The 25,580-nt window shown below is 54.2% G+C and overlaps 12 protein-coding genes across 12 annotated transcripts; 6 read left to right on the plus strand and 6 right to left on the minus strand.

Annotated features, from left to right (window-relative positions):
• Positions 1-226: 226 nt before the first annotated feature.
• Positions 227-4,120, minus strand: BGZ61DRAFT_476141 (sterol-sensing domain of SREBP cleavage-activation-domain-containing protein; the record flags this gene model as incomplete). The annotated part of the gene is made up of 2 exons (XM_046248774.1): positions 227-3,784; positions 3,848-4,120. 2 exons carry the CDS (start codon positions 4,118-4,120, stop codon positions 227-229), a joined length of 3,831 nt encoding a protein of 1,276 aa, XP_046107094.1.
• A 1,022-nt stretch (positions 4,121-5,142) lies between these two features.
• BGZ61DRAFT_505024 (GPI mannosyltransferase 2) lies at positions 5,143-6,867 on the minus strand. The gene is made up of 2 exons (XM_046251819.1): positions 5,904-6,867; positions 5,143-5,849 (listed from the first exon to the last, which is right to left on the minus strand). The coding sequence occupies exons 1-2, from the start codon at positions 6,806-6,808 to the stop codon at positions 5,453-5,455; spliced, it is 1,302 nt and encodes a 433-aa protein (XP_046107095.1). The 5' UTR covers positions 6,809-6,867; the 3' UTR covers positions 5,143-5,452.
• A 281-nt stretch (positions 6,868-7,148) lies between these two features.
• On the plus strand, positions 7,149-8,444 carry BGZ61DRAFT_448285 (putative acyl-protein thioesterase 1,2). The gene has a single exon (XM_046245460.1). It carries the CDS (start codon positions 7,472-7,474, stop codon positions 8,402-8,404), a length of 933 nt encoding a protein of 310 aa, XP_046107096.1. The 5' UTR covers positions 7,149-7,471; the 3' UTR covers positions 8,405-8,444.
• Positions 8,445-9,329: 885 nt separating this feature from the next.
• On the plus strand, positions 9,330-11,363 carry BGZ61DRAFT_416955 (iron-containing alcohol dehydrogenase-domain containing protein). The gene is made up of 4 exons (XM_046243398.1): positions 9,330-9,617; positions 9,700-10,091; positions 10,152-10,789; positions 10,845-11,363. The coding sequence occupies exons 1-4, from the start codon at positions 9,588-9,590 to the stop codon at positions 11,270-11,272; spliced, it is 1,488 nt and encodes a 495-aa protein (XP_046107097.1). The 5' UTR covers positions 9,330-9,587; the 3' UTR covers positions 11,273-11,363.
• Positions 11,364-12,845, plus strand: BGZ61DRAFT_387050 (uncharacterized protein). Its single transcript, XM_046242751.1, has one exon. The coding sequence runs from the start codon at positions 11,823-11,825 to the stop codon at positions 12,669-12,671; it is 849 nt and encodes a 282-aa protein (XP_046107098.1). The 5' UTR covers positions 11,364-11,822; the 3' UTR covers positions 12,672-12,845.
• Positions 12,835-13,276, minus strand: BGZ61DRAFT_530698 (uncharacterized protein; the record flags this gene model as incomplete). Its single annotated transcript, XM_046253590.1, has 3 exons — positions 12,835-12,980; positions 13,039-13,114; positions 13,196-13,276. The coding sequence occupies 3 exons, from the start codon at positions 13,274-13,276 to the stop codon at positions 12,835-12,837; spliced, it is 303 nt and encodes a 100-aa protein (XP_046107099.1).
• A 1,323-nt stretch (positions 13,277-14,599) lies between these two features.
• Positions 14,600-15,232, minus strand: BGZ61DRAFT_492598 (trimeric LpxA-like protein; the record flags this gene model as incomplete). Its single annotated transcript, XM_046250566.1, has 2 exons — positions 14,600-14,788; positions 14,837-15,232. The coding sequence occupies 2 exons, from the start codon at positions 15,230-15,232 to the stop codon at positions 14,600-14,602; spliced, it is 585 nt and encodes a 194-aa protein (XP_046107100.1).
• A 348-nt stretch (positions 15,233-15,580) lies between these two features.
• BGZ61DRAFT_448297 (NADH-ubiquinone oxidoreductase 51 kDa subunit) lies at positions 15,581-17,421 on the plus strand. Its single transcript, XM_046245461.1, has 3 exons — positions 15,581-15,996; positions 16,065-17,052; positions 17,104-17,421. Exons 1-3 carry the CDS (start codon positions 15,694-15,696, stop codon positions 17,271-17,273), a joined length of 1,461 nt encoding a protein of 486 aa, XP_046107101.1. The 5' UTR covers positions 15,581-15,693; the 3' UTR covers positions 17,274-17,421.
• Positions 17,422-17,837: 416 nt separating this feature from the next.
• Positions 17,838-18,696, plus strand: BGZ61DRAFT_492600 (peroxisomal biogenesis factor 11; the record flags this gene model as incomplete). The annotated part of the gene is made up of 2 exons (XM_046250567.1): positions 17,838-17,883; positions 17,933-18,696. The coding sequence occupies 2 exons, from the start codon at positions 17,838-17,840 to the stop codon at positions 18,694-18,696; spliced, it is 810 nt and encodes a 269-aa protein (XP_046107102.1).
• Positions 18,697-19,040: 344 nt separating this feature from the next.
• BGZ61DRAFT_476149 (uncharacterized protein) lies at positions 19,041-19,802 on the minus strand (the record flags this gene model as incomplete). The annotated part of the gene is made up of 2 exons (XM_046248775.1): positions 19,041-19,212; positions 19,267-19,802. 2 exons carry the CDS (start codon positions 19,800-19,802, stop codon positions 19,041-19,043), a joined length of 708 nt encoding a protein of 235 aa, XP_046107103.1.
• Positions 19,803-20,591: 789 nt separating this feature from the next.
• BGZ61DRAFT_492601 (uncharacterized protein) lies at positions 20,592-22,473 on the minus strand (the record flags this gene model as incomplete). Its single annotated transcript, XM_046250568.1, has 3 exons — positions 20,592-21,509; positions 21,608-22,195; positions 22,432-22,473. The coding sequence occupies 3 exons, from the start codon at positions 22,471-22,473 to the stop codon at positions 20,592-20,594; spliced, it is 1,548 nt and encodes a 515-aa protein (XP_046107104.1).
• Positions 22,474-23,598: 1,125 nt separating this feature from the next.
• On the plus strand, positions 23,599-25,535 carry BGZ61DRAFT_530704 (glycoside hydrolase; the record flags this gene model as incomplete). Its single annotated transcript, XM_046253591.1, has 4 exons — positions 23,599-23,834; positions 23,899-24,077; positions 24,161-24,751; positions 24,817-25,535. The coding sequence occupies 4 exons, from the start codon at positions 23,599-23,601 to the stop codon at positions 25,533-25,535; spliced, it is 1,725 nt and encodes a 574-aa protein (XP_046107105.1).
• Between the last annotated feature and the right edge of the window lie 45 nt (positions 25,536-25,580).

Below are 25,580 nucleotides of genomic sequence, written 5' to 3' on the forward strand. Positions count from 1 at the left end.
GATTCCCGCTTGCAACTCCATCATTATTCCAAGGGAGTTAATGGTAGTCGATTCCGATAGTCTCCCAGGCATGTTTTAAGATCGTGATTAGTGAGTGGTCTCATGCGTGAAGGTTGCATCTTGGGAATAAGCATGAACGGACGCTAGAGACGTAAAGCCTACTAGGCCATCACAAGTTAAACCTAAGCCGTCTTCACGCACAGAACAGCCACAGTCGCCAAGGACACTAGTACTCGTCTTCTGAGTCGCTGTGATCGTTGACTCGGATGGCTCGCCACCTTCTGTCTGTCAGATCCTGCGCCGCGGTGCCCTCACTCTCCGGATCAACGTATCCCTTGCCACCAGCAATGCTCAAGGCCACTGGCAGGAAGACCAAGGCATGAAGAGCGGCGAAGACGACGAGGGAGAGCCAGACACGGAAGTAGTAAATCTCGAAGATCTTGGAGCGGGTAAATGCCAGAACACAGACACCCAGGAGCTTGGTGACTGTGATGCCGGAAAAGACGGAGCCGCCAACATTGACAAGGGCAGTCCAAGCGCGGGCATCACGGCCGCGGAAGGCATTGCTGCCAGCCTCCATAACAGTGCGGGACGGGAACATGAACGCTCTAGCGATGTGGGCGCAGAACTCGACGGAGATTCCGACACAGATGATGAGATTGACAAGGGAAACGGCGTTAAGAGAGACGTCGAACACCGCCATCGCTCCCATGATATCGACGACGCTCATCACCACGGTGAGGGACACGACCAGAGAGGTGAGCACCGAGCCAAGAAGTAGGGCTGCGACGACGAAAATAATGCCGACTGCAGCGGACAAGAGGCCGGCTGTAAGGGGAATAATGCTCAGGTACTGGTCGAAGAAGATGTAAAAGACGCTGTAGGGGAAAACATCAGCGCCAGTCCTCTCGCCAATCTCCGAAGCGATGCGGCGGGCTGAGGAGTAGGCGTCGATGAAATCTTGCTGGCTTCTCAGAGGCGTGTGCGCAGTTCTGAAATGGCTGGCTCTCACGGCCTGGCCATCTTCCTCAAGAACCACAGCTTGACCGTAGGCAGCTTCGCCACCTAGGGGGCATCGATCGTCCGTCGGGCTTGCAAGGAATTTCTTGAGGTACTCGAGGAACTCTTCGCTCTCTGGCATTCCGTAAAGGGTTGTATTCCAAGCAGGATCCCGATCAGCAAAGCATGTTGAACCATGCTCCACGCAGCATTCTTCGTAGATCGGGTTCAGCCACAGAAAGAAGTCATCAATCCAACTCGCGGTGGGAGAGGAAATGAACGAAACCTCTGGCCTTTGCCTCTCAAGCTCGAGGCTGTTGGTGAGGGAAAGCGATTGGCATGTAGTGAATCGTGAACAGACTTCTTGCTGCTGCTCGCGCTTGGAGATGTCGGCTCCGCGCGTGACAAAGTATACAGGCGGACCAATCTCCAAGTAATCGTACAGGTCATTGAAATAGGGAATCAGGTAGGAGCCATCCGGGATCGCAACTCGCTGGTCAAGGCCGAGCTGGATCTCTGGCAATAATGCCAGCGCAGCCGCGAACATTCCGAAGAAGATGGTGACAACAGCTAGCTTCACCTTCTTTCCCAAAAGGCTTGGGGCGTAAGTGTTCTTGATGAAGACCTGCAACAAGCTCTCCTCTGCCATGTCAGAGCCTCGGCTTGCGCCGTTTGCATAGCCATTAGTGCCATTGAGATGGATCCTTGCCTTAGTGATTTGCCACCATGGCCACAGCTCGCATCGATGATCCTCCACTCGCATCTGATTAAGTGACAAGAAAGAAACAAACATCGTCATCTGGAGAACGGCGTTAACCAAAACGGCGCCGGCAGCGTAGGCGGCAAAGTTGCGGACTGCAGGCATGCCAACAGCAGTGCCGAGGGCGAACGCAACAGTTTCGGTCAGGGCAGAGAAGAGGATAGAGGGGCCCATGCGACCAAGAGCCCTAGCAACACGTTCCTCAACCATCTGGTCAGGGCAGCTGACGTTGACTCTTTCAAGCTCGTGTACGATCAAGAAGATATTGTCAACACCAACGGCAAGGACAATGAAGGGAATGACCTCGACGATGATGAGAGTAGCCTTCAGGCCGACCCATGAAAAAAAGCCAATAGATGCAGCAATCGACATGAGGACGATGATGATACCGACGAGTCCTAGCGTCACCTTGGACTCAACGAGCAACACGGCAGGGTTCCTGAAGATGTGCTTCAGGGGGGTGCCAAGTGCCATGCAGGCGTAGAGAAACATGACGAGGTAGCTGATGATGATGATCTTGGCGTCCGTGTTCGTCGACTTATTGAGCTCCTGCTCCAGACTGATTTCGGTGTTGAAGGATAGACGCAGGCCTCTGCTCTTGGCCTCCTCCTGGACGTCCAGAAGCCGGTCACGAAGGGCATTCTCCCAATCAATGGCGCGTGCGAGGGCATCAGTCCCTTCCTTGGCATTGTTAACAACCCATGTAACCGTTAGGGCTTGCGCATCGGCCACATCGCCATCGTAGCCACCTAGGATCATGTCGGGATCGATAGGTTGGCCAAAAGCAGGTCGACAGTCCACCGGGCTTTTTGCGCATGCACGCAAATCCTCTTTCCAGGACTTCGGGTCAAGACCTCCGTTGGAGTACCAGTAACCCGTGATGGACTGGACGACACAGGCATCGTTGGCAGGCTTGAAGCAAAGATCGTTCAAGAACTTGCCATACGTCGGGCTTTCCAACCTCTCAATACTCTTCTCGACATCCATCCACCATTTAAGCGTCTCGTAGCTGAGAACGGGTCCAGGTCCGGAAGGGTCGGTGTCGTTGACCAAGAAGATCTTTTCAGCACGATAGAAGGGTCCAAAGTTGGCATCGAAGTAGGCCTTTTCTTGAGCTGCCGAAGAAGACGGGCTGACCCAAAGCCGTGCAGGCTCCATCTCAAGGTCGAATCGGAACCATCCGGCGCTGAGGACGGCAACAACGAGAAGACTCAAGCCGATGGAAAGCCCCGGGAATCGAGCCGCTGCGTGACCGAGTTGATAGAAAGCCTTGTCGCATTTGTCATTGAGCCAGTAACGCTTAGTAGGGCGGTCGCGCATGGCTTCCGTCTGAACCGGCCCACCTTCATCCTCGTCATCGCTATGCGAAGATTCGTGCAGCAATCGGGTCCTCTCAACACGACGCTGGGCATACTTCTTCCACGCGACATGACCGAATACTGAGGTCGCCAGGGCAAGGAGAAGAATGCCGTACACAAAAATGGAGGCAAACGAGAGGCATGGCAGGATGCCAACATGGCAAGACTTTGAGCTCTTGACATCCGGAAGCTCTGGGCACACTTCGGGGCAATCCACACAAACGCAGCGATAGTCGGGATCCTCGTCATTGCACTTTTTGGGCTTCATGTCGATGGGGTGCATCTGCGGCTCGGTATACTTGGTTGGGTAGTTGATCTGGAACGGCGAGCCGACCAAGGGCTTCTTGTCGCCGAGGAATTTGAGCATCTCGGTGTAGTTCTTGGCGCCGCCTCCAATCAGATCCATCGCCCTGCTGTTTGCTCCTCCAAACTTGACTTCCTTGCAGCTGTCGTAGAGGCCAGAGCCATACTCCTCCGAGATCAACTGGTCGAGCTCGGTGACGAGGTGTTTATCGCCCTTGGCTGCGGAATCGGTGACGTTGATGAATAAGGACTGGTCGGGAGAGCAGGTAAATGTGCAAAACATATTAAAGAAGTTCTCTTTGCACGCTGGGCAGGATCCGATGAGGGTGTTTGGGGTACCGAGTTCGGACTTGAGAGATTGGACCTTGGAGCTACGTCAGTCTCCCACTTCATCGGGAATGCGCCGCACTACGCTGGAGATGCTTACCTGGTCCAAGGTGCAGCACACGGGGCCAGTCTTCCACTTCTGACCGCAGAGGTCGACAAGCTCTTTGCGGAGCTGCTCATCTGGGTCCTGGGCAAGCTCATTGTCCACGCAAGGCAGCTCTTTGCCGAAGAAGCTCTGTTTGCCGCAGTGGCCGCGGAATGCACAGCGTCCCGGTTCGTGTTTGGGAGTATACAGCTCTGCGATTGCTGGTCCGGCGCTTGTCAGGCCAGCGCCGGCCAGCAGCAGAGCCGCAGCCCCGATGCGATGATGCATCTCGAGGGTGGAGGCCGCTCAGCCACGTCAATGATGGCCTGGATACAGCTCGAGTGCAGGTTTCGGGGTTTCGGAGGCCCGGAGGGTCAGTCGTACGAGGAATACGGATGTGGTTGCGGATAATGTTGGTGCTCGAGGAGAAATGCTACACGTTCCGGGAGGTGATGAGAAAGAGAGGTAACGATGACGATGCTATGTCGCGTGGAGTCGGAGAGAGGGAGGGTGGGAGGTGGGTGCACCGAGGCCGGGGGAAGGCACGGGCGACGTAATTAGTGGCGGGAGCTCGGCGAGCGGCAGCTTGAGCGAGAGTGCTTCGTACCTGCCTGTAAAGCACTGCATGTAATTACAGCAGGACCGACCTAGCACTGTCTACTTATGGACCCGATTTTCTCAAGACTAAATAGTACTTGGAAAAATAGCTGGTGTACCGCCGAAACATTAGGAGGGGCATTAGTATTCCCTTTGTTTTGTATCTTGTTGAGAACCGAATGTTCTTCGACACATTTTAATCCTGGTGCTCTGTAGCACGGAGAACGAGCCATCCGAGGTACCCATGGCATGTTTTGGGCTGTGTCGCAAGTCACCTGCGTCATTCGAATGCTTGGACCTTACCCCTGCCAGTGGTGAGGGACTCGCTAGCTCCGCATGACTCGGTGGCTGGTGGCTGATAACTTATGTTGGGGACTCGACCAGGTTGCTCGGGAGATGGTGCGAGCGCCAGCGGATGCTCCATTCCAATATGCCTACCCTGTACTTGACTCAGTCAAGTTGTGGGCGCGAATACTCCATCACGGCCATATAATCATGTTCTTCGGGTTTACTGAGATGGCTGCGAAATTTCTCTGTGTTTTTTTTTGGGTTTGAAAAGGGATGAAAGCTTTGGGGATTTTTATGGTCAACATTGTTCATTTAGTCCTTCATTTAGGGGCTTTCGACTAGTTCGGCGCCACAAGCCTTTCGCACTGGCAAATTCCTCTTGAAACCTGACTCTCAGACATAATAAGTTATTTGTTGGCAATTATCAAGAATCACAATCTTAACAACGGTCTTGAATTGATACACAAGCCCTAGCAAAGTTTTTTCCAGCTCAGTTCATTACGTTTGTTTTATACAGGCAGTCTCTCTTTTGGCACGTGAATACAAAGAAGCCAAAAGTACATGTATTATAGGACTACACTTGAACTTGACACATCAGAAGTGATGTATCTAAGGGTACGATGAGTAGCGCCATGAACAATAGTACAGAAACAACGCATTTTAGTCCAGCCTAGATCCCTCTCACCTAATTGTACATATTTATCGGAACAGCGCTATGTCAGCCGACGAGAAGGCTCACGCAGGGGGCAAAAACGAGGCAAAAAGGCCTCCTTGTATGCTTGCATACATGACAATGAAAACAGTGACGGCGTACCCCCACCCTTGCCTCTTCTTGTCCATCATGCACGAAGCCACCCACCAATACCACACTGGGTAGCCCGAAGACAGGCGGCTGATGATCTGGACATGGTAGTTGGTGATTGCGAGCACAGCTAGAATCGTCTGGGTTGCGGCCAACGTGCGCACAAAGATGCGATATTGCTCGGTTGTCCCAGAGCCCATACGTCTCAACCCCCGAGATGGCTCTCGGAGGGTATCAGTGCCAGATTTGAGGAGTATGGTGAGCATGGGACCGGCGAGGAGAAACATCGGAATTTGATTCGGAGTCCAATACTTGAGGAAGCCGACGTTCCTATTAATTTTTGTTAGGTAGAGGTTCTGAAATGGCAGAAAAGACAGGTCTTACCAATATTCTTCCTGCACAAATGTGTAGATACTTGGGATCAAACGCGAGCACCATGGCCGCAACTCAGCTTCAGGAGAGTTGCCTCCGCAGTACCTCATCCAAGCGATGACCTGTGGAACAATAGCCCCCGTGGCGACTAAAAGCCCACCGAGAATGGGAGCTACAAACCGCAGCACCTTGGAGAAACTGGGGGCGTCGATGAAAGCTAGCAGGCACTGGACGACTTCGACAGCAAACAGAAGGCCGCTGAAGAGACCGTTGCTGCGGAACGTGTTGGATAGACCAAAGACGATGCCGGCTCCAATGACGGCGGCATTGCGCCTCAGTGAATCAGGACTGCTCTTGAAGCTCAGGGCAAAGAGGAGGTTGCCGACAAAGGACAAACAGGAGAAGGGACTCTCGGCATATGGCGCCGAGAGGAAGAGTCCTGCCGGGGAGAGGATGTGGATGACAGATGCCACAAATGCCAGCCTCCTATCGTTGCAGATGGCGATGGTGAGTTTATACAGCGCCAGCACAGCGATGAGATGGGATACGTGAGCGACTGCTACGGCGGCGACAGGCTCCCACACTCCAGTCAAGTCCACGCCCAGCGCCGCGAACACGCGGCCGATGGCGCGCACGACAATCGGCAGGCCCATGGCAAACGCCCACTCCTGCTCGTAGACGTAGCCCCGATGCGCAGAGCTCATAAAGTAGAGGGCGTCCCATCTTGTCAGGCGTGCAGCGACGGTGGGCACGGGCGCCTCGCTGCCGTAGAGGACGTCGAAGAAGACGGACGTGGAGGTGTCGTAGTCCGAGGCTCCGGCTGCGCCGAGCGCGATAGCGAGCAGGAATGCCTTCCACGCGGCGAATGCGGCCGTTAGAGAGAGAAAGGGTCGGGATTCATGGTCGAGGAGACTCATGATGGTAATGCGCCCGGCGGTTTGGGGGTTGTGATTGAGGCGGGTAGTGATGAACTGTCATGATAGAAGTGGGCCAGCAGACACCGTGTCGGGAAGATACAGTGGTGAGAGTCCGCTGGCGATGAGATTTAACCAAGCCAAATTTACAGTCATAATTTACCTGTCCTGCTTTTGGAAAAGTAAATGACTCGGGAACAAGATGAAAATTCAGTTTAATGAGAATTAATTACTTCTACTGAGATGCCAGATCAAGTCAGCTTCCGGCGCAGGCCACCTGAGCTGGCGGATCCAAGAGGTGGTCGCAGACTTTTGTCCGGTTGGCGAACCATGCTGTAAATAACAGGACAGTTGCTGGGCTCAGAACTTCCCCATTTTCACCAGCAGCTCAATCCACGCAGTTTTCTCTCCAGGCGGACACTCCCCTTTTACCAATATCCTGATTGGGAACCTTTGAATTGGGAACATCAATTTACTGTGCAGTATCCTGGGCTGTCGCGTTTAGCTTGACGCTGCTGCAACCTGCTGCTGCCTGTGTGACTCCCAGCGACGATGGACAAATCTTGACGGCACAACGGCGACGCTTCCTGTGACTAATGATTCTCAACGCAAGCAGCTGTTTGAATCTAATCCTCAGCCGTCTAACGCGCTTAGAGATATCTCAGAATGGGAGAAGACAATTTACCCTCTCCCGATATAATGCCACATCCGTCTTCCCGCCCTCCTCTCGGCGAGTTCCCTCCCAACATCGTCATCCCTCCTCTATCGCCCACCCACAACCTCACTATCATCTTCCTCCACGGCCGCGGTTCCAACGCCCGCAAATTCCATGGCCCGTTGCTCGCGTCGCCCTCTCCCAACGCCGCTCTCACATTCCGCGAAGCCATGCCTCACGCCCGCTTCGTCTTCCCCACTGCGCCACTTATGCGCGCCTCCAAATACCGCCGGTCCATCATCCACCAGTGGTACGAGGGCAGCGGCGACTGGGAACCCGAGTCCCGCGGCGAGATGCGACCTAGCGTGGAGCATATACGCGGTATTTTGAAAGATGAGATTGAGCGGCTTGGAGGGGATGCGCAGCGGGTGGTCTTGGCCGGCATTAGCCAGGGTTGTGCCATGGCGTTGATCAGCTTGTTGCTGTGGGAAGGGGACCCTCTGGGGGCGGTGGTGGTAATGTGCGGATTCATGCCCTTGGCTTCAAGTCTGATGGGTATCCTCGAGGACGAGGACAATCTGGATAGCGGGGATGAAGGCGTTGTGTTTGGTTCCGACTCAGAAGACGACCCATTTGAGAGAGATTCCTCAGACGACTCCAAGACCCCACTACAAAGAGCGATTGATGAGATTCGTGAAGAAGCAGAGGTGGCTCCAGTGCGTTCCACATCACAAACCTTCCCTTTCTTGTCGACCCCGGTCTTTATGGGCCATGGAACAGAGGACGAAAATGTGGCATACAAAGACGGCCAGCGCGCTGCTGAGTTACTGGAGCGGATGGGGGTGTCAGTTGATTTCCATACGTACCCTGAGCTCGGCCATTGGTATTGCCCTGAGATGTTGGGACACATTGTCGATTTTTTGAATCGTAAACTGGACTTGTAGAAATATCTAAGATCATGATTGTTTGGAATTACTGTATGGCCTTGACCTATCTGATAAGTAATATTGAGTAAAGTTGGCCAAAAACAAAACCCAGATACATCATCTCTTTGATGAAGTCACAAACCATCCAGCCCAACAACACCAAATAATCGTTGAAATTCGGTATTGAACTTGAGGAGACTTCCGAATTGCAGAGGTACCGTCCTAGAAATGAAAAACACGCTGGAAAAGCAGCCTGTCCCGCTTGATCCTGTTGATGGTGGGATCTATTATTTTCAAGGGTTAGGTGTGAGAAATACACGAGGTACTTCGTAGACCGGGGTAGATGTAGGTTGCAGGATAATATGGTGCTCCCTGTAGCTGTTTAAGGCACGATCAAACGCCACCTAGGTACATGACCAATGAACTTGCTGGTTGAGAGCACAGAATCTTTGGTTTGTCCAAGATCGAGCGTTCCAAGATGGATGGTGGGGTATCGGCTCCCACGACGATCCCCCCCAACTTCCCTTTTTGACCACGTTCCTTGGTATCAACATTCCAATCTGGTCACCTAAATAAAGGCAGTTCTATCATTGCAAAAGATATCCCCATCAGGGGCGCTCCAGGCTCCAGGTCGCGTGACGCTCTTTCGGCCGAGTACAGGCCCGCTCCAGATATCGGGTTGGCCCAAATAGGAAACCTTAGACGCATCGTCGGCATCGTGAAAAGCCTCCCCCGGCTGTCATGGCCAATTGGGCCACGGACGCACAGAAAAGAAACGGGCAAATGGATGAACTACTTAGGCCGGCAGATGATGGACTGAAATAAGCAGCTAATTCACTTTTCCTTGCCATCGATGATAGCCGGCGCGACGTATCCCCGTGCCATTGCCGCCCCCCTCTTGGATCGCGAAGCCGCCCCTCATCGGCCCCAGATCGGCGTCAACTTTGGCGCTTCCCCCGCATATCGCAAGGTGGCCATCCGAGGTTGGAGGAACCTCTGGTAAGCTGAGCTAGCCGCCCCAACGCCTCATTGGGGTAACCTCGATGGCGGTGTTCGAGAGCTTCGCCTTACTCATCGCCGGGCTCGTCTCACCTTTAAACCCCCGTCTTGGCCGCATCTTCAGCTCGCTCTGCTCTTGTATCTCATATCTCACTCATTGACTGCAATTGACCGACCGACTAAGCCCTCCATATCCGCCGCCATGGTTCCCGCCGTGAGAGCCATCCCCAATGTACGTTATACGGCGCGTAGCTGTCCCCCCGTGAGCCCCGAAGCGCAATGGAGAATATCTGTCTGACGAAACACCACACCAGGCCGCCAAGCGGGCAACCAGCCTCCTGCGCACCGTCCAGTACGCCCATCCGCCCTCATGCCCGTGCCACTCGAACCCGGGGTACCACGGGGGCCCGCCAGTCATGACGCCCTCCAAGCATGCCGGCCACCGCAAGTATGCCACGCCTACGACGCACCCTGGCCAGAAGGAGTATGCCTTTGAGATGGCTGCGTCGTCCATCCGCTTCGGTCCAGGTGTCACCCAGGAGGTCGGCATGGACCTGAAGAATATGGGCTCTAAGCGAGTCTGTGTCGTCACCGACAGGACAGTCGATAAGCTTGAAGCCATGAGGCAGGTCCGCGAGGCGCTCACCCGGGAGGGCATCAACTTTGAGGTCTACAAGGACGTCCGGATCGAGCCCAAAGATAGCTCGTAAGCCCCCCCCTGAGACAAGACCCAACGATCGTCAAGTTGCTCACAATTCCAACCCAGAATCAAGGACGCCATCGCCTGGGCCCGCCCTTACCAGCCCGATGCCTTCCTGGCCGTGGGTGGAGGGTCTGTCATCGACACGGCCAAGCTCATGAACCTGTACACAGCGTACCCGGACGCCGACTTCCTGGACTTCGTCAACGCGCCACTTGGCAACGGCCGTCCTGTTGACAAGCCTCTGAAGCCTCTCATCGCAGTCCCGACCACCGCGGGTACCGGCAGCGAGACCACAGGCACAGCTATCTTCGACCTCGTCTCCAAGCGAGCGAAGACGGGCATTGCCCACCGTAATCTAAAGCCCACGCTCGGAATCTGTGATCCCCTCAACACTCGCACCATGCCCGCCGCTGTCAAGGCCGCGTCTGGCCTGGATGTCCTGTGCCACTCGCTGGAGTCGTGGACCGCTATCCCGTACCACGAGCGAACTCCCAGGCCGACAAATCCCATCTTGCGCCCGGCATACCAGGGCGCCAACCCCATTTCTGACGTCTTCTCGTTCCATGCTCTCCGAGCCACCATCAAGTACCTTCCCCGATCGGTGAGGGATCCAGATGACCTTGAAGCCCAGAGCGAGATGCTTCTGGCGTCTACGCTGGCTGGTGTTGGCTTTGGAAATGCGGGTGTCCACTTGTGCCACGGTATGTTTCAATCCTACGATTCCGTGACTTGATATACTGACCCGATGCGCTATAGGCATGTCGTACCCAATCTCAGGCCAAAACCCGGGCTACAAGCACGCGGGTTACGAGGTGGACGCCCCCATCATCCCGCACGGAGTCTCGGTGGCCGTCTCCGCGCCGGCCGTCTTCCGCTTCACAGCTGCCTCTAACCCGGAGCGCCATCTCGCTGCCGCCGAGGCCTTTGGCGTCGACATCAGCAACGTCAAGCGGGAGAGCGCGGGCGAGGTCCTGGCCGAGGCCATCACCAAGTTCCTCGCAGAGCTGGGCGACCAGCCCAAGGGCCTCAAGGAGCTCGGGTTTGGCACGGGTGACATCGAGGCGCTCGTCGAGGGCACGATCCCGCAGGCGCGCGTGCTGATGCTGGCGCCGGGACTGTCGACGGAGCTGGAGAGGGAGAGGGATCAACTGCGGCGGCTGTTTGAGGATGCGTTGGCTCATTGAGTTATGGGACGAGTTTAAACTAAATTGGGCAGGTCGTTCTGCTCATTTGCTGCGAGTGATAAGCAGTGATTAAACGGATCATGTTCCTCCCAACCCTCGTCTTGTTTAACTATGCGTGACACGAATCCGCAAAGGGACTTCTCATGCCGCGAGCGGTGATAGCCGTCCGACATGTAAATGCGTCTGTCCTAGATAACACCGCCTCACAGCGTGTCAAATCCTCCGTAGCCTGCGCTACGAGCGACTTACACGAGCCGAGCCACGGCTGACCAGTAAAACCGTAACACCAAGCCCATCCTGGGTCGCTGATCTCATCCATGCTGCACAGCGCAGTTGGGCCGCTCCGATCCGCCTCTAGCTCTGGTTTGGGGGCTGAGCTTGACATCATGCCAGGGGCTAAGTAACTGACGGAGTAATTATCCGACAAACCCGGTATAAAGGAAGCTTGCATCCCACATGCTGAATCGGAGGGGATTTAGACACGCCCCGCCTCGTCATACCGTCGACAATAGCTCCAACCCCAGCTACACCATCACAGTTCGCCTTCATCATGGGTCGCCCAGAAGAAGCACAGGGCGACAAGTTGCCTCCGTACGGCGGAGAGAAGCCACCCGCCTACGACGATGTTACGAGGCCGAACCAACGAAACCAGCAAATCCAAGGCCCTCCGCCATCGCATCCGTCCTCCTCCGCCGCTGCCGGTCCCAGCCAAAGCCACCCACACATCCCCCGCCAATTCCCGCCCTCGTTCAACCTCTACCGCCGCGACTGGGGCTCCGGCCACTTCACGCTCGGCCAGCACCAGAGTGAGCCGCTGTACCTCTTCAGCTGGCACTCAGGCTTGTCCAGCGCGCCGCCCGTGGTGCTGCACTCGGGCCCGGTTGAGACGTCCCCGCCGCTGGCCGCCGCCGAGTGGCGCACCTTCGGCCCCTCGTTCGACGTCGATCTGCCGCCCGTCCCGGGTTCCGGCGCCCGCTCCGCCCGCGAGGAGATCGTCTGGTCGTCGCCGAGCGGCTTCGGCCCTGGCGCCTACCGCTTTGCTATCGAGATTGGGCCCTCCGCCGTGCGCGAGGCGTTTGAGTGGCGGCGCTCGCGGGGTGATGCTATCGCCAGTCTGGGCGGCGAATCGACCGGGTTCAAGCTGGTCCGCCTGGCGCGGGGGCCGCCGGGGGGTGGAGGGACCGGCGGGGATCTGAATTTCGTCAGCGGAGGATTCGTCGACAGTGCCGGCAATGAGGTGGTGGCCGCGTGGAGCATGGCCATGGGCAGCATGACCAAGGTGGCCAAGTTCCAGTTCATGGGTACTGGGCTAACGGGTCTTCTGGGGGAACGATGGGCTATTATAACTGTCGCTACATTCCTGGCTCTCTACCAGAGGATACGGCGTGCGCGCGATTAGAGCGAGCCGCTTGGCATCAACACTGCTATTTGAGGGCTTGGAGCATGACGGTTTTGTTTCGGTGTTAATGGTAGTCTATTTTTCTTTCATGATACCCAATGAGGGCAGACAATGTCTTCATCAAATGCTGTAATTGTGGATTAGAGTACAAATAAAAACCCTTTCACCATTGTGCTTGTTGGTTCTTGGGCTCAGGAAGGTATGGATTCATCTCATGCCCTGTTTCGCCTGAGCGGATGGCACTGGCGTCTAGGACATATTGGAATGAAGCTGGTGAAAAATCGCCATTAGGTTCGTGCAGCAACAGTCCTGGAAAACGTGTTAGTAAAAGATAGCTAGGAGTTTTTGCAACCAGGTCGAAACTAACCATGTAGATACGGTTTCACGATCCTGAAGCTGTCCCGCGAGAAATAAGGTGATGGCGTTTGGGCACCAGAGCTGGGCTGTTGATCGTTCGGGTCAGCGCTCTAATAGTCACTCAATCATGCAGTGGCCCTCTCCCCAAGACTCTATGACAAGCTCACCAACCACGATGCCAAAGCAATGACACCAGCAATGTAACTAGCCGTCAACTCAACCATGGTGATCCAGGCCGGTTGCAGCATCGCAAGACTTTGATAAATGTGAAGACTGAAAAACAAAAGTCTCGAGCTGTGCGAGAGTGACCATACCAGGGCATGAGCCGCGGGATCGGCATCTCGTGCTCCATCGGCCGCCCCTCGCCAAGCGCTGACATCAACTAAACCAACTGGGAATAAGCATTGCATTGGGCTCCTCAAAAGGTGAGATGTCGGCTACATCTTTGCTTTCGTCGGAAATGCATTCCCACCAGTGCAGCTTCTGAGACTCCTGACGTCGTCGTGCGCTCCAATCAGTTATGTGGTGTTGCAGCCACTAATGAGCCAAAGTTCAACAGATTGGCCTTGCCGTGGTAGAAGTACGCTAGAACCAGGGCAAAGGCTCAATTGATGCAGGCACCATTGTAAGGCGGGCTGAGATTCAGCCCCTGTTCAATTCTACTTGTGATAAGTTTTGGAAGATTCGACAACTCAGGCGACTTGGATCATGAATATCTTCTAACGCGCTGTGCCGACTCTCACGATGCTGCGACTTTAGGGACTCTAGGTAGTTGTCTTCAGCCTACTGGTCCTGCGTTGTCTGGTTCTGGCGGACGAGGCTGGTCTTGAATACTGCCAGGGCGATGGGTCAATCTGCGAGGCATTCGATGGTCTGGATGCTACTTGCGACGAGGAGACGGGATCAAAATATTACAAGTGCATTTGTGAGACAGGGTGGGTTCACACAGACAAAGCGTGAGTGGTGGCATGAGCAACGACCCTATGGCCAGATCAATGAACCCTATCGCTCACGAATTGTCGCCAGATGCCGTTACTGCTTGCTTTCCATGGGAGATCTCGCGTTGATGCGAGATGAGTTTTACTCTTCAATATGCTCAGCCGATGGATATACCGTGGCGCGTATGCTTTCAAGCATCCTTTCGGAACAGAAAGCTCACAACACGACCGTTGAGGTTCCCGCCCTGACTTCAACAGATTCGTCCACGGCCACAGCCACGCTCGACCTGAGCGACAACACCATGTCTCACGAAGCTCTTACCACAACGATGTACGGAGTGGCATTCGCCTCTCTGCCCCAAATAGCAGCCCCTACAGAAACGAGTGGCTCAATAGGTTGGGGTGTGCCGAGTAAACACTTTGTAGGCGTGGTTTATGTAGTCGTGTTGGCGAGGGTGTATAATGTCTAAACTGGGTTCGGCACTGCAAGAAGGCTGGCTTCGACTTGAATGTTCCGGGATGGTGTTGGCACCAACAGAGGAGTTTATGTTTTTGGCTCAAAAGGATGAGGTACGTAATAAAGTAATGGCGAGTGGTCGAACTAGTTGAGGAGCTGCGTTTGCATCGTGGATATCATCTAAATTTGTCCGGATTGCTGCGAATCATCTTCTTCAACACTCCGAGTTGCTGGATCAGTGCGATTTTCTTTTGGTCGGAGATGTCTCGCTGATCGATTCGTTTTGTGCCATTGGAGAAAACAACGGTGCTGTCGGGGAGGACCGTTTTTGGGGCTATAGTCGACATTGGTGTAATTGTGCAGTTCTTCTACAAGTCAACACAGTTCCACACTGCACATGTAGATATCAATACCTTGCCGATTCTAGCACCACTGCCAATCCTAGCTCCAGCTTGAATGATGGAACCTTCCCCAATCTCGGTGCCACCAGCCTCGATAACGCAGCCGGCCTCGATCGTGACATAGTCAGCAAGTGCAACACCGCCTGGCTTTGCCGTCTCGATATCTGCCGGGCGGGCTCCAAGGTGTGCTTGTTCGTGGACGAGACATCGCCGACCGATGAGGATGCTTCCCAAGTGAGACTCAACCCGTGAGCGAGGGTGTACTACTGTCTCCGCCTGCATCGTAATCGAGTGGGTGCCCTGGAGGATGGCATTGTCGGAGATGGTGAGTGAGGACGAGAAGTTGACAGGCGGTTTCGGGCCACTGCGATCAATGGCCGGAAGAATCGAGTGCCGCTTGCTAGACATGGCGCCCGGGGAATTCGTCGAGGATTCTACGTATCGCGTTCGTGTCCCCGTGGTTTTGACGCCGTCATCGCTGGACGGGACTGTTTGAGGCGACGGCCGTGTGAGGACTGGCGTTGGGGGGTGGCGTTTGGAGCTGGCGATGGTCCAAAAGCTTACGTACAGGAGGTACCTTGTACCCTGCACTCTCCAGAATCGATGAGGTCAGTGGATGGCCAGCCAAACAAATGTCTGATTTGTGCTTAACAGTGGTGCTAGTAGAGACTTGTATCCCCACATAAAATCGGCTGTGACTGAGGTATCGGTTAACGGAACAGGCTGAGTAATCTGGGGGCTGCATTGGCCAATCACCACGCAGCCATTTCTGGACGGTCACGAATCTCGACGGAAACTCGAAGTGCCGCATCCTCACGTCCGTCTGTCTATCATCGCCTCAATCCGCCACCCGACCCGACCACAACACAATGCTGTCCACGAGATCGGCGCCGAAGCAGGCCGTCGGCCTCTCACGGACTGCCGTGAGAGGTCTGGCCACCGTCCAAGATGCCCCCCCGGTGCGGCGATACGGCGGCCTCAAGGACCAGGATCGCATCTTTCAGAATTTGTACGGACGATACCCTCCCGACCTCAAGAGCGCGAAGAAGATGGGCGATTGGCACAAGACGAAGGAGATTATCCTCAAGGGCCACGATTGGATCATCAATGAGGTCAAGACCTCCGGTCTGCGAGGACGAGGAGGTGCTGGTTTCCCCTCGGGTCTGAAATGGGTAGGTCGCGGGCAATCTCGCATCAATCGCCGCCGTGCTCCGGGATCTCGTTATCTGACGCTCTGTAGTCATTCATGAACTTCAAGGACTGGGACAAGGACACGAAGCCCCGATACCTAGTCGTCAATGCCGATGAGGGCGAGCCCGGAACCTGCAAGGACCGAGAAATCATGCGAAAGGACCCACACAAGCTCGTCGAGGGCTGCCTCGTTGCCGGCCGAGCCATGAACGCGACCGCTGCCTACATCTATATCCGTGGTGAATTCGTCCTGGAGGCCGATGTCCTCCAGAACGCCATCAACGAAGCCTACGCCGATGGCCTGATTGGCAAGAACGCCTGCGGATCCGGTTACGATTTCGATGTTTACATCCACCGAGGTGCCGGTGCCTACGTGTGCGGCGAGGAGACTTCTCTGATTGAGTCCATTGAGGGAAAGCCTGGCAAGCCCCGTCTCAAGCCCCCGTTCCCTGCTGCCGTCGGTCTCTTCGGATGCCCTTCCACTGTCGCCAACGTCGAGACTATCGCCGTCGCCCCTACCATCTGCCGCCGTGGAGGAAGCTGGTTCGCCGGGTTTGGCCGTGAGCGAAACCAGGGCACCAAGCTCTTCGGTATCTCCGGTCACGTCAACAACCCTTGCACCGTCGAAGAGGAGATGTCCATCCCTCTCCGCGAGCTCATTGACAAGCACTGCGGTGGTGTCCGAGGCGGATGGGACAACCTCCTGGCCATCATCCCAGGTGGTTCCTCTACTCCTATCCTGCCCAAGCACGTCTGCGACGACCAGATCATGGACTTTGACGGTCTCAAGGACAGCCAGTCCGGTCTCGGTACCGCAGCTGTTATTGTCATGGACAAGAGCGCCGATGTCGTCCGAGCCATCAGCCGTCTCAGCCACTTCTACCGCCACGAGAGTTGCGGCCAGTGCACTCCTTGCCGAGAGGGCAGCAAGTGGACTGAGCAGATCATGAGCCGATTCGAGAAGGGTCAGGGCCGTGAGCGGGAGATCGACATGCTCCAGGAGCTCACCAAGCAGGTCGAAGGTCACACTATCTGCGGTATGTTGTTTCGTCCGATTAATGTGTCTACTGTCACTAACTTTCTCACAGCTCTGGGTGAGGCTTTTGCCTGGCCTATCCAAGGTCTTATCCGTCACTTCCGACCCGAGCTCGAGGCGCGGATGCAGAAGTTCGCGCAGGAGACTGGTGGTGAGGCGTTGGCGGGCGGATGGGAGCACTCAGCAAAGGCTCAGGGAAAGCTGATTTCCCCCGGTCAATAATGGTTTCTTGTGGGGATAAGAGTCTGCGTCTAGAGCGGAGGATAGGTCGGGCAGCCGTGTAACTATGCAAACCTGCCTCCCGTAGACGCCCTGTGTTATATTTACTTTGTGTTCAACGGCATGTTGAGTCGTCAAGACGATGCCCACATATACTTGTCCCTCGTTTGCATTGTGACTGCCAACAAACAACGACTTGTCCTTTCACGAGCTCTCCTTGGATAAATCCTCAAACGGCATGAATTTGTCGGCATTACTTTCCCACATGATTCGCCAACACTTAGCTTGAGTGCATCCAAATTGCCCTCGTTCGATAGCGCGAGTGGATTCTAAGCCGCCTAAACGCCAGCGCATCGCCCGACTGACTCGCCAAATAACAGGGGGCCCATAATTGAACACCGCCAGTTCAACGACATCCACCGTTCTCATATTTCCTGCTTTCTGTTTGTATTTTAGCTGCATCAGATTGTTTATAGACTGGGTTACAGTATTTAGATTGCTCCTTTTGCTCCTTCTTTTCCGGATACCCCTTGAGTTCGTTTTTTTTGCCCTGCTCTACTCGTCAAGATGGCGAACACGTATGAGCAATTTGTCGCCTTTGGCACTGATCTTGGTACGTTGGCATCGCAACCCTCATATACCGCACTGCTAACACCGCACAGTCGGCCTTGAGCGACTTATGCGACTCTTCCAGTCGGCATGCTCTCTGCTGATCGCGTACCCGCTGCTGCTGGCTACGCTACTCCCGAACGCATCTGAAGTCGCCCAGGCGGCCAAGGCTACGGGCCTCGCGGCTTTTCGCGGCCAGATCAACGTGTCGCGGCGTTTTATCCGTCTCTTCCGCTTCATGGACACCCTCAAGGCCGGCTGGGTGCTGTATGTCGCTGAGGAGAAGAATCTGGAGGTGTGGCTCAGCATCATCAGCAAGACCTCCCTTGGTCTGTTCGGCATGACCGAGACGCTCACGCTGTTGGACCTGTTGGGTATCGACAGCCTCCAGATCTTTGGCCCCATCCAGAGCAAGGAAATAGACTCTCAGTCGCAATACCTTTGGTTTGGCGGGTTGGCTGCGTCCGTACTGGTCTCCCTCATCAAGCTGTACCGCCTCAACGGTAGTGTGCCCGTCGAGGATCCTACCAAGACCAGCACCACCGAAAATGATGCGACTGAGAAGGACGCCAAGAAAGAAGCTTCCGAGAAGTCTGCCGAAGCCGAGAAGCAGAAGCAGCGTCAGCAGGAGACCAGCGCCAAGAAGAAGGTTCTTGTCCGAGGCCTCATTTCCGACACTGTTGACATGCTCCTGCCCGGCTCCGCCATCGGCTGGGTGAACATTACTGCCGGTCAAGTCAGCTCTGCTATGTTCTTCACGACTTTGACCACAGGATGGGCTGCTTGGGACCGAATTGGAGAGAAGCTTCAGAAGTAAACAGCTTGGATGTTGACGGCAAAGGACAGGTTGCTGTTACATGCTATCTAAAAATGAAAAAGTGTGGTGCATAGGGAGAAGGACAGAAATCAGGAAATTGTCCAATATGTGCTGGATATGCGTGCGACATATCCGGCTTTATCCAAAACAAATAGCTTCATCTTCCCAAACTATGGCCCGTATCGCAACCAAACTTAGGTGCCATCCATTCTCAATAACGTGGTTGTCATATGCCGTCGAGGGTTTTATTGCCGAGTGACCCCACCGCCCACAAGGTCATTAAGAGTGAGCGGGAGGGAGGACCATGATGTTGATTGGTCTCGGTTCCCCCAATTGTCAATGTCTTAGACGAGAGACGCGACAGACGTTCGTGGCTCCGACTGGTCATCGGTATAGATCTCGCCAACCCCGAGAACGGAATCGGCTCGGTCCTCATGCTCGGTGGCGAAGATCATGATCCTCATCTTTCGGCAAAGGGAAAAGAAGTTCAACACAGCAACGGCGAATTGTAGGCAGCTATATAGGTTGGTTAGCTGGAAAGTCTTTCGGTATATATGGTGAAGTACTCACGTCAAGGTAATGCTTATAGCTCCGATCTGAATGCTACGCTCGTCCCAGTACCAGTCGTAACTCCAGATATCGGTCTCAAAGGCGACGACGCTCAAGATGATGAACAGCACACAGAAGACAAAGTCGGCAAACATGACAGGGTAGGGACGCTGCTGCCGTGATGTAATCCCGCTGCTGTTGACTCGTCCACACCAGCACGCGAATTGGCCGAGCTGAAACTCGAACCGTTGCGACGACTTGGAAACTCCTCGGATAAACTGGAAAGCGGACCAGAGGATGAGCGAAAGGGTCCATGACCCAAAGAAGACTGCCCACCCCGCATGGCCGTCGCAGTATACTCCGATGAGGACCGTGTCAGTAATGGCCAGCGGGATGACCACTAGGCGGATGAATTGGATGATGGAAATGTTGGCGGTGAACTTGGGCTTCGGGTCAAGCTGTTCAAGAGGGTCGAGAAGACGCTCAGCGGTGTCGTCTCTTGGGACGCGGAAGCCCAAGCCAGATTTTCTCGGCGGAGTACGAGACTCTGCCGCCATGTTGAATGATGATTTTTTTTTTAGTTTTTGAAGTTGATGGTTGTTGTATGGTAGATAAAATGGTTTGGTTGATTGATTGATGTTGATGAGGTGTAGCGGTGGTGAAGTTCTCGATCTGGGGGAAGGATGAAGCAAGTATATATGTATTGGTAGCTTCCTGGCGCCTGCTTCATCCACGCCCCTGTGTCGCGACATGCACGCCCCTCAATTGTAAATCGCCAGCCGAAGGATTCACGCCAAGCGTCCAGTCGCCCTTTCGGTGGTGCCTAGCACCGCCACCCTGGTGCAGAATTGGGTGGGACTGGTGGGTATATGTCAGATTCAGAATAGAAACACCCGGAGGCTTGTTTAGGCGCTCCCAGTATTAGATGCTCATGTCATGATAATATTGATGAGTCCAGGTGTGTGGTTTCTCGGACCGTTGAAAGCCTTGCTTCGCCATATCGGCTGAGCGATCGGGTGGCAGAGCTGCAGTGTCGTTGCCGTCTTTGCCCATCCTGAATGACAATGCCACCTCCTCCATCCCAGGCATCCCTTTTCGCAGTTTGAGGGACTCGGCGGATACCGTATTGGCATTGAGGCTCTCGCTTAAAGGATGTGATGCATACTGTGCTGTACTGCATCAAGGCAAGTTTGTGTTTTGCCCCATACCCGAGAGACCCGACGACGAATCGTTCGATTGGAAACCCGTATGATCCTTGTTGACACGGCGCCCGCTAGCGATGGGCGTCTTCCATGGGGGGTGCCGTCAACACGGCATCGTTGGTGGGCAGTGCTGTCTCGACTGTTTCACCGTCTTCCTTTTACCACAAACCGACCAGTCTCGACTTGCATCTTCCACCCATCCTGGAGGAGAGCTGCAGCCACCGCCTGTCTCAACTGCGACACGCCCCCAGCACTATGGCGACCTAGCCCGGTGATAACAGTAAAGTGTTGTTGCCTGGCCTTCTCCGAGCGGAACTCGCCCAGGCCTGACCACCACGCTTGGACTTTTTGTCGCGCGATGCGCACGCCGTCTTGGACGTAGACGCCGTGGAGGTCAATCGAATTGGAGTCGCTCTGTTTTTCTACTAAAAGATCCGCAGCCGTTGATGACGCCTGTTGCGCAAAACGGCCTTGTTCCCGGGCGACCTCGGCATAGTATCCAGCTGCTTGGCGGTAAAGGGGGCTCGAAGCGCCCCGTCTGTTGAGCTGCGATGCTGAAGCTGCTGCCTCGCGTTTTACGCGATGGTGGTAGTTGGCCTTTTCCGCGGCTTGGGCATACGCCATTGGATTGGCACCATTGGGGGCCAATGGTGCCCCGATCCTGCTGACGGCTGCCTTGCCAGTCTCGAAGCCCTCGATTTCTTCTTGTGGGAGCGGGGTTAGGGTGTAGTTCAGATCCAGCTTCTGGCTCCAGGGGTTCTTTGTGAAGTGCTTGCTCAGAAGCGCTGCGATGTCGTCTGACCATTGGGGGATGGAGCCAGTAACTTGGACAACAGTTGACATGTAGTTCTCAGGCACATTGCGGTATTTCTGTGCCAGTGCTTGCGCATCTTTCTTACTCGTGTCATCTTGGGCTTCGATACCCAGAGAGATGTGTTGATCTATGATCTCAACAGCTGTGGCACCACTCGAGAAGCGCTTTCTCTGGTAAATGGCGGAAACCTCATCAAAGGGGAGATTCAGCCTGTCTGCAAGATATGCAACATCATCCTGTCCTGCACGCTCACATGTTAGGAGCCGGCAATTGGGTGGCTGTGAGGAGGGAGGCTCTTACGCTTCATTTCTTTCACGTGGTCAGGAGACGTGGCACCTTCTCTGACCACGTGGGTATCAGATTGGAGTGGTTTCTTGCCCTTGTTTCTGTTCTTCTTCTTCCTCTTCTTGCCAACTTCTTCGTCTGGCTGAAAGAATCCATCCACGCCTTTTTGGTGCTGGCCAGTGGACTTGAGGTACTGAATGTTGAGCAGATCGTCCAGGGCTGCCTGGAAATCCCCGCCTGCCTTCTTTAAGGAATGTTTGATGTCATACTCCTTGAGGCCACTGAAGATGCTCTGAAGCTGGAGGATCTTACTCTCTTCAGTGTCATTGTTAAATGTAGTGAGCCTAGGAATGGAATAGGAGCCTCCAGATGCTGATGAAGCTAGATCACTGTTTGAGGTATCCGTATCACGAGTGCGAGAAGCTTGGTGGCTGTTGCTTGTTTCCGTAGTACTTAGCCCGTCGGTGGTCTCCTCGGGGCTTCCAGAGATACCGCTGGGGTTGAATCCCGTTGCTTCTTCGGATGTGACATCTCGAGCTAGACCTTCTAAGATGGCTTGAGCTGCATCGTACTCTGGTTGTTGTTTGAGATCGTGATCGCTGGCGATAGCGACTATGAGGGCTTCGTCCAGAAGGGTGCAGAACGATTCCTGGCAAGGATGTCAGCACGCGACCATGTCTTTCCATGCAGTTATCCATGCGATGACGAGTCATAGCGGCACACCCCAAAGCGAGTCACTAGACGATATCATTCTTGGGCTTGATCCTTCGCTACACGTTGATAGGTTTTGCGCCACTTGAATCTAGGAACAGTCTTCTCATCGCTCAAACTCAAATGCTCAGAAATGAGCATCGACCCAGTGACACGCAATAGTGAATCACATACCACCAGTTTCTGGACGAGCGCCTCTGAGGTTTCGGACGGCATTGTCTCTTTGGTGAGGGCGGTGGTGGGATAGAGTGCTGGAAAGGATACACTGCTGAACAAACCATGATGCGATCAAGGCTGCAGACGAGGGGTTTTGGGGGCCAGACAGAGACGAAGTGATGAGCTGCTAGTAGATATGAGATTCTCTGGGTGGTTACGAAAGGAAGATGTGATGGGAAAGCGGTTTGAAATGACGCATCCAAAACTGAACAGAACGTCGTCCTGTTACTTGTGCGACTCACTGCCCGAGGTGGAGCGTGATGGATGAGTCGTGCCCAGGCTAGTGCAGCAATCTGATATGGTCACGTGCTGGCTAAAGTGTTGGCATCTTGCCAATGTTTGCCAGAACAGGCACCATTTCGAACAAGCAACCCGGCCAGAATGGTGGTCAATGTGCGATGAATCCACGTCATGTCAGCCTTGTACAGACAAAGTTTGCAATTGCGGGTAGTGGCGAACTTTGGTCAATGAACCAATGCAGAGTACGTGCATGCATGTCTCGGTGAGTCTCAGACAGCGTTTTATGAGGAATAAGCTAGTCCGAGTCCAGCCGAGGAGACCTCAAAGACTTATTGGCGTCGCCGGTTTTGATAAGGATTTTAAATTTTAATCGGAATCTTAAACTCCTTGTCGTACATCAGGCCGGAAGGCAGCCAGATCACCAACAGACAAGAAAAATCTTGAATTGAAAGAGCAATACGTAGACCAGAATCACTGGGTGCTTGCAAATATTGTAGAAAGGATAAAACGCCTCCAAGAGGCCTCGGGGGTGAAAGAACAGGACCGCCGATGGTATTGAAACCATGTTATTTCTAGAGGTACCCAGGGCCTTGATGGAGCTCATCATAAGGGTTGTTGCCACCTGATGAGATAGCTTTGCTACTTTGCAGCCGCTGCCTGGAGTTGTGACCTTGAAGGATAGATCACATTGATTGCATTCGCCTCCTTGAAGGATAATATCACAAAGTTTGCAGTGGCCTCCTGCTGACCGCATGATTTTTTCTAGCAGAGCTCTGTCCTCCAGCCGTTGTTACTCCTCTTTTCACCTCTACATATCTACTTCATCATCACTTCCCGTGCCCGTATGTCCCATTCCTTTATACACTGATTTCGTCCTTTGTTGAGATGTTGCCGCACAAACTCACCATCTTGTTGCTCGGGTTCTTTGCCCACCTGGTGTCTTCTGCCATCTACCGCCCGGACTACAAGTCGTACAAGAATGACATCTGGCTGAGTTACAGTGACTACAACAAGGCCCGCGAGGTCAGGGAGGCGTCCAGATACGCCTGGCACCACTATATCGACTATGCACACCCAAACGGAACAGTTCCTCTCGCGAATGGGTCGTTTGTAGAAGATCCGTGAGTCAACCCCCCATCAGCCCTGGGGGCAAATTTGATGAGACGCTGGGCTGACGCTTCGAAGATATGGTTGGAGAGCTCCGCTGGTATTCGGCCTGAGCACAGCCGTTATTATGCGCGAAGTTGTGACGGTCAACCGCATGACAGAACTAGTGAAGCTCATCAACTTCCACGATACACATGAGTGGGAAAAACCAGTTCCTCTCTCCTATGCCGCCAACTACCTTGGAGCTATGCTCTCCAGTAAGTATCAAATCTTGTTATTCGTCACCCCACTCCAGTCCTTCTCCAGGTTTTCCCCAAGGTCTCCGCTGACCGTTTAACAGATTACGACCTTCTCTCTGGCCAGTTCAATTACCTCATGTATAAGAAAGGCGTTCTACATACTTATCTCGACCAAGCTGAGACGCTCGCCCGTACCCTCAGTGTTGCCTTCGATACGCCCTCGGGATTTCCTGTTCCCGTCGTTAAATTCTACCCCCAACACGAGAAGGTCCCCGCGCAGAACACTACCCTCGCCGAACTTGGCTCGATAATGCTGGAGTGGGTGCGCCTCGGCGACGTATCGGGCGTCAAAGACTACAGCAAGAAGATTGAGCAGATTGGAATTCGACTCCATCACCCAATGCCCAGATCGTCTCAACCGTTTTCAGGACTGTTCGCAAATCGCGTCAACCTCACCGACGGCTGGTTTCTTGGCGAAGATGGCGGGTGGAACGACGAGGGCCGCCTCTACTACGAAGCTCTCATCAAGCTGTGGACATACGATCCCATTCGGTTCCATCTTTACAAGGGCTGGTGGATAAAAGCAGCGGACTCGGTCATCGAGAATCTCCAGAGCTTTCCTGACGTTCATCAGGAGTTGCACTTTCTGTCAGATTTCTCGGGCAACTTGACCATTTCCAACTCTAGTCGCCGTAAGTTCCCCAATCCCTCAGTCGTTCAGGGTTGTCATTTTAGATATGCTAACATCGAAACATAGCCGCCTGCGCTACCGGTCTAAACTTCATTGTCGGAGGCATGGCCGTGGAGGAGGAGAAATATGTCAAATTTGGACTCGACATCGCAGAAACCTGCTGGCAGATCTACAGGGACGTTAATGTATGGCCCGAAGGCCCGAGACAGGTCTCGGCCGTCGAATTATCCGACCTGGTGTATAACGCCTTCCGGGCCACCGACGATACCAAGTGGCAGGCACGCGCGTGGGAGCTGTTCAAGCACCTAAACACCCTTCACGGCGCCCAAGGAGCCACTCGGTACGCAGTGTTCGATCCCGAGTGGGACTACTCGGACAGGAGGGAGTTCACACAGGACGACCCTGTAACCCGGGAAGCCGTCTGGATGGGCCGCATTCTCAGGAACTTTTGGCTCATGTGGGGAGGTCCAGACGACCAAGTCCAGGTACGACGCGAGCATCAGAAATCCCATGGCAAGTTCGGCAACCGATACATATACACGTCAGGAGGCCATCCGATCCAAGTTTACAAGTGGACGGGCCTCGACAATTTCGGAAACCCGTGCGACTCTTACTTAAAGAAGATGGACCCTTTCGTAAAGTTGCTGGACTCCTCAGTTGAGAAAGACAATTACGGAGCACACACAGAATGGAAGTACGCAAAGAAGTACAAGTGGAGTTGGAGACCCGAGTCGTGGGAGGAGTTATTCAAAGGGCCTCCGGCTAAGACTGAAAGGCTCGAGTAATGATTTGGTTGCATTTGGGTATGTTTTGATGATAGGTATTTCTAT

This window comes from Ilyonectria robusta (genome assembly GCF_021365365.1).
Source record: "Ilyonectria robusta strain PMI_751 chromosome Unknown BGZ61scaffold_6, whole genome shotgun sequence".
NCBI classification, from domain to species: Eukaryota; Fungi; Ascomycota; class Sordariomycetes; order Hypocreales; family Nectriaceae; genus Ilyonectria; species Ilyonectria robusta.

What these genes read in the sequence shown, in the direction of transcription:
- BGZ61DRAFT_505024 (XM_046251819.1), bottom strand. Translation starts at nt 6,808, where the DNA reads ATGAGTCTCCTCGACCATGAATCCCGACCCTTTCTCTCTCTAACGGCC. An exon ending in TTTGTGCAGGAAGAATATTG is followed by an intron (nt 5,850 to 5,903) that starts GTAAGACCTGTC and finishes AAAAATTAATAG; the next exon opens with GAACGTCGGCTTCCTCAAGT.
- BGZ61DRAFT_448285 (XM_046245460.1), top strand. Translation starts at nt 7,472, where the DNA reads ATGGGAGAAGACAATTTACCCTCTCCCGATATAATGCCACATCCGTCT.
- BGZ61DRAFT_416955 (XM_046243398.1), top strand. Translation starts at nt 9,588, where the DNA reads ATGGTTCCCGCCGTGAGAGCCATCCCCAAT. An exon ending in CCGTGAGAGCCATCCCCAAT is followed by an intron (nt 9,618 to 9,699) that starts GTACGTTATACG and finishes ACACCACACCAG; the next exon opens with GCCGCCAAGCGGGCAACCAG. An exon ending in ATCGAGCCCAAAGATAGCTC is followed by an intron (nt 10,092 to 10,151) that starts GTAAGCCCCCCC and finishes ATTCCAACCCAG; the next exon opens with AATCAAGGACGCCATCGCCT.
- BGZ61DRAFT_387050 (XM_046242751.1), top strand. Translation starts at nt 11,823, where the DNA reads ATGGGTCGCCCAGAAGAAGCACAGGGCGACAAGTTGCCTCCGTACGGC.
- BGZ61DRAFT_448297 (XM_046245461.1), top strand. Translation starts at nt 15,694, where the DNA reads ATGCTGTCCACGAGATCGGCGCCGAAGCAGGCCGTCGGCCTCTCACGG. An exon ending in TCCCCTCGGGTCTGAAATGG is followed by an intron (nt 15,997 to 16,064) that starts GTAGGTCGCGGG and finishes GACGCTCTGTAG; the next exon opens with TCATTCATGAACTTCAAGGA. An exon ending in CGAAGGTCACACTATCTGCG is followed by an intron (nt 17,053 to 17,103) that starts GTATGTTGTTTC and finishes ACTTTCTCACAG; the next exon opens with CTCTGGGTGAGGCTTTTGCC.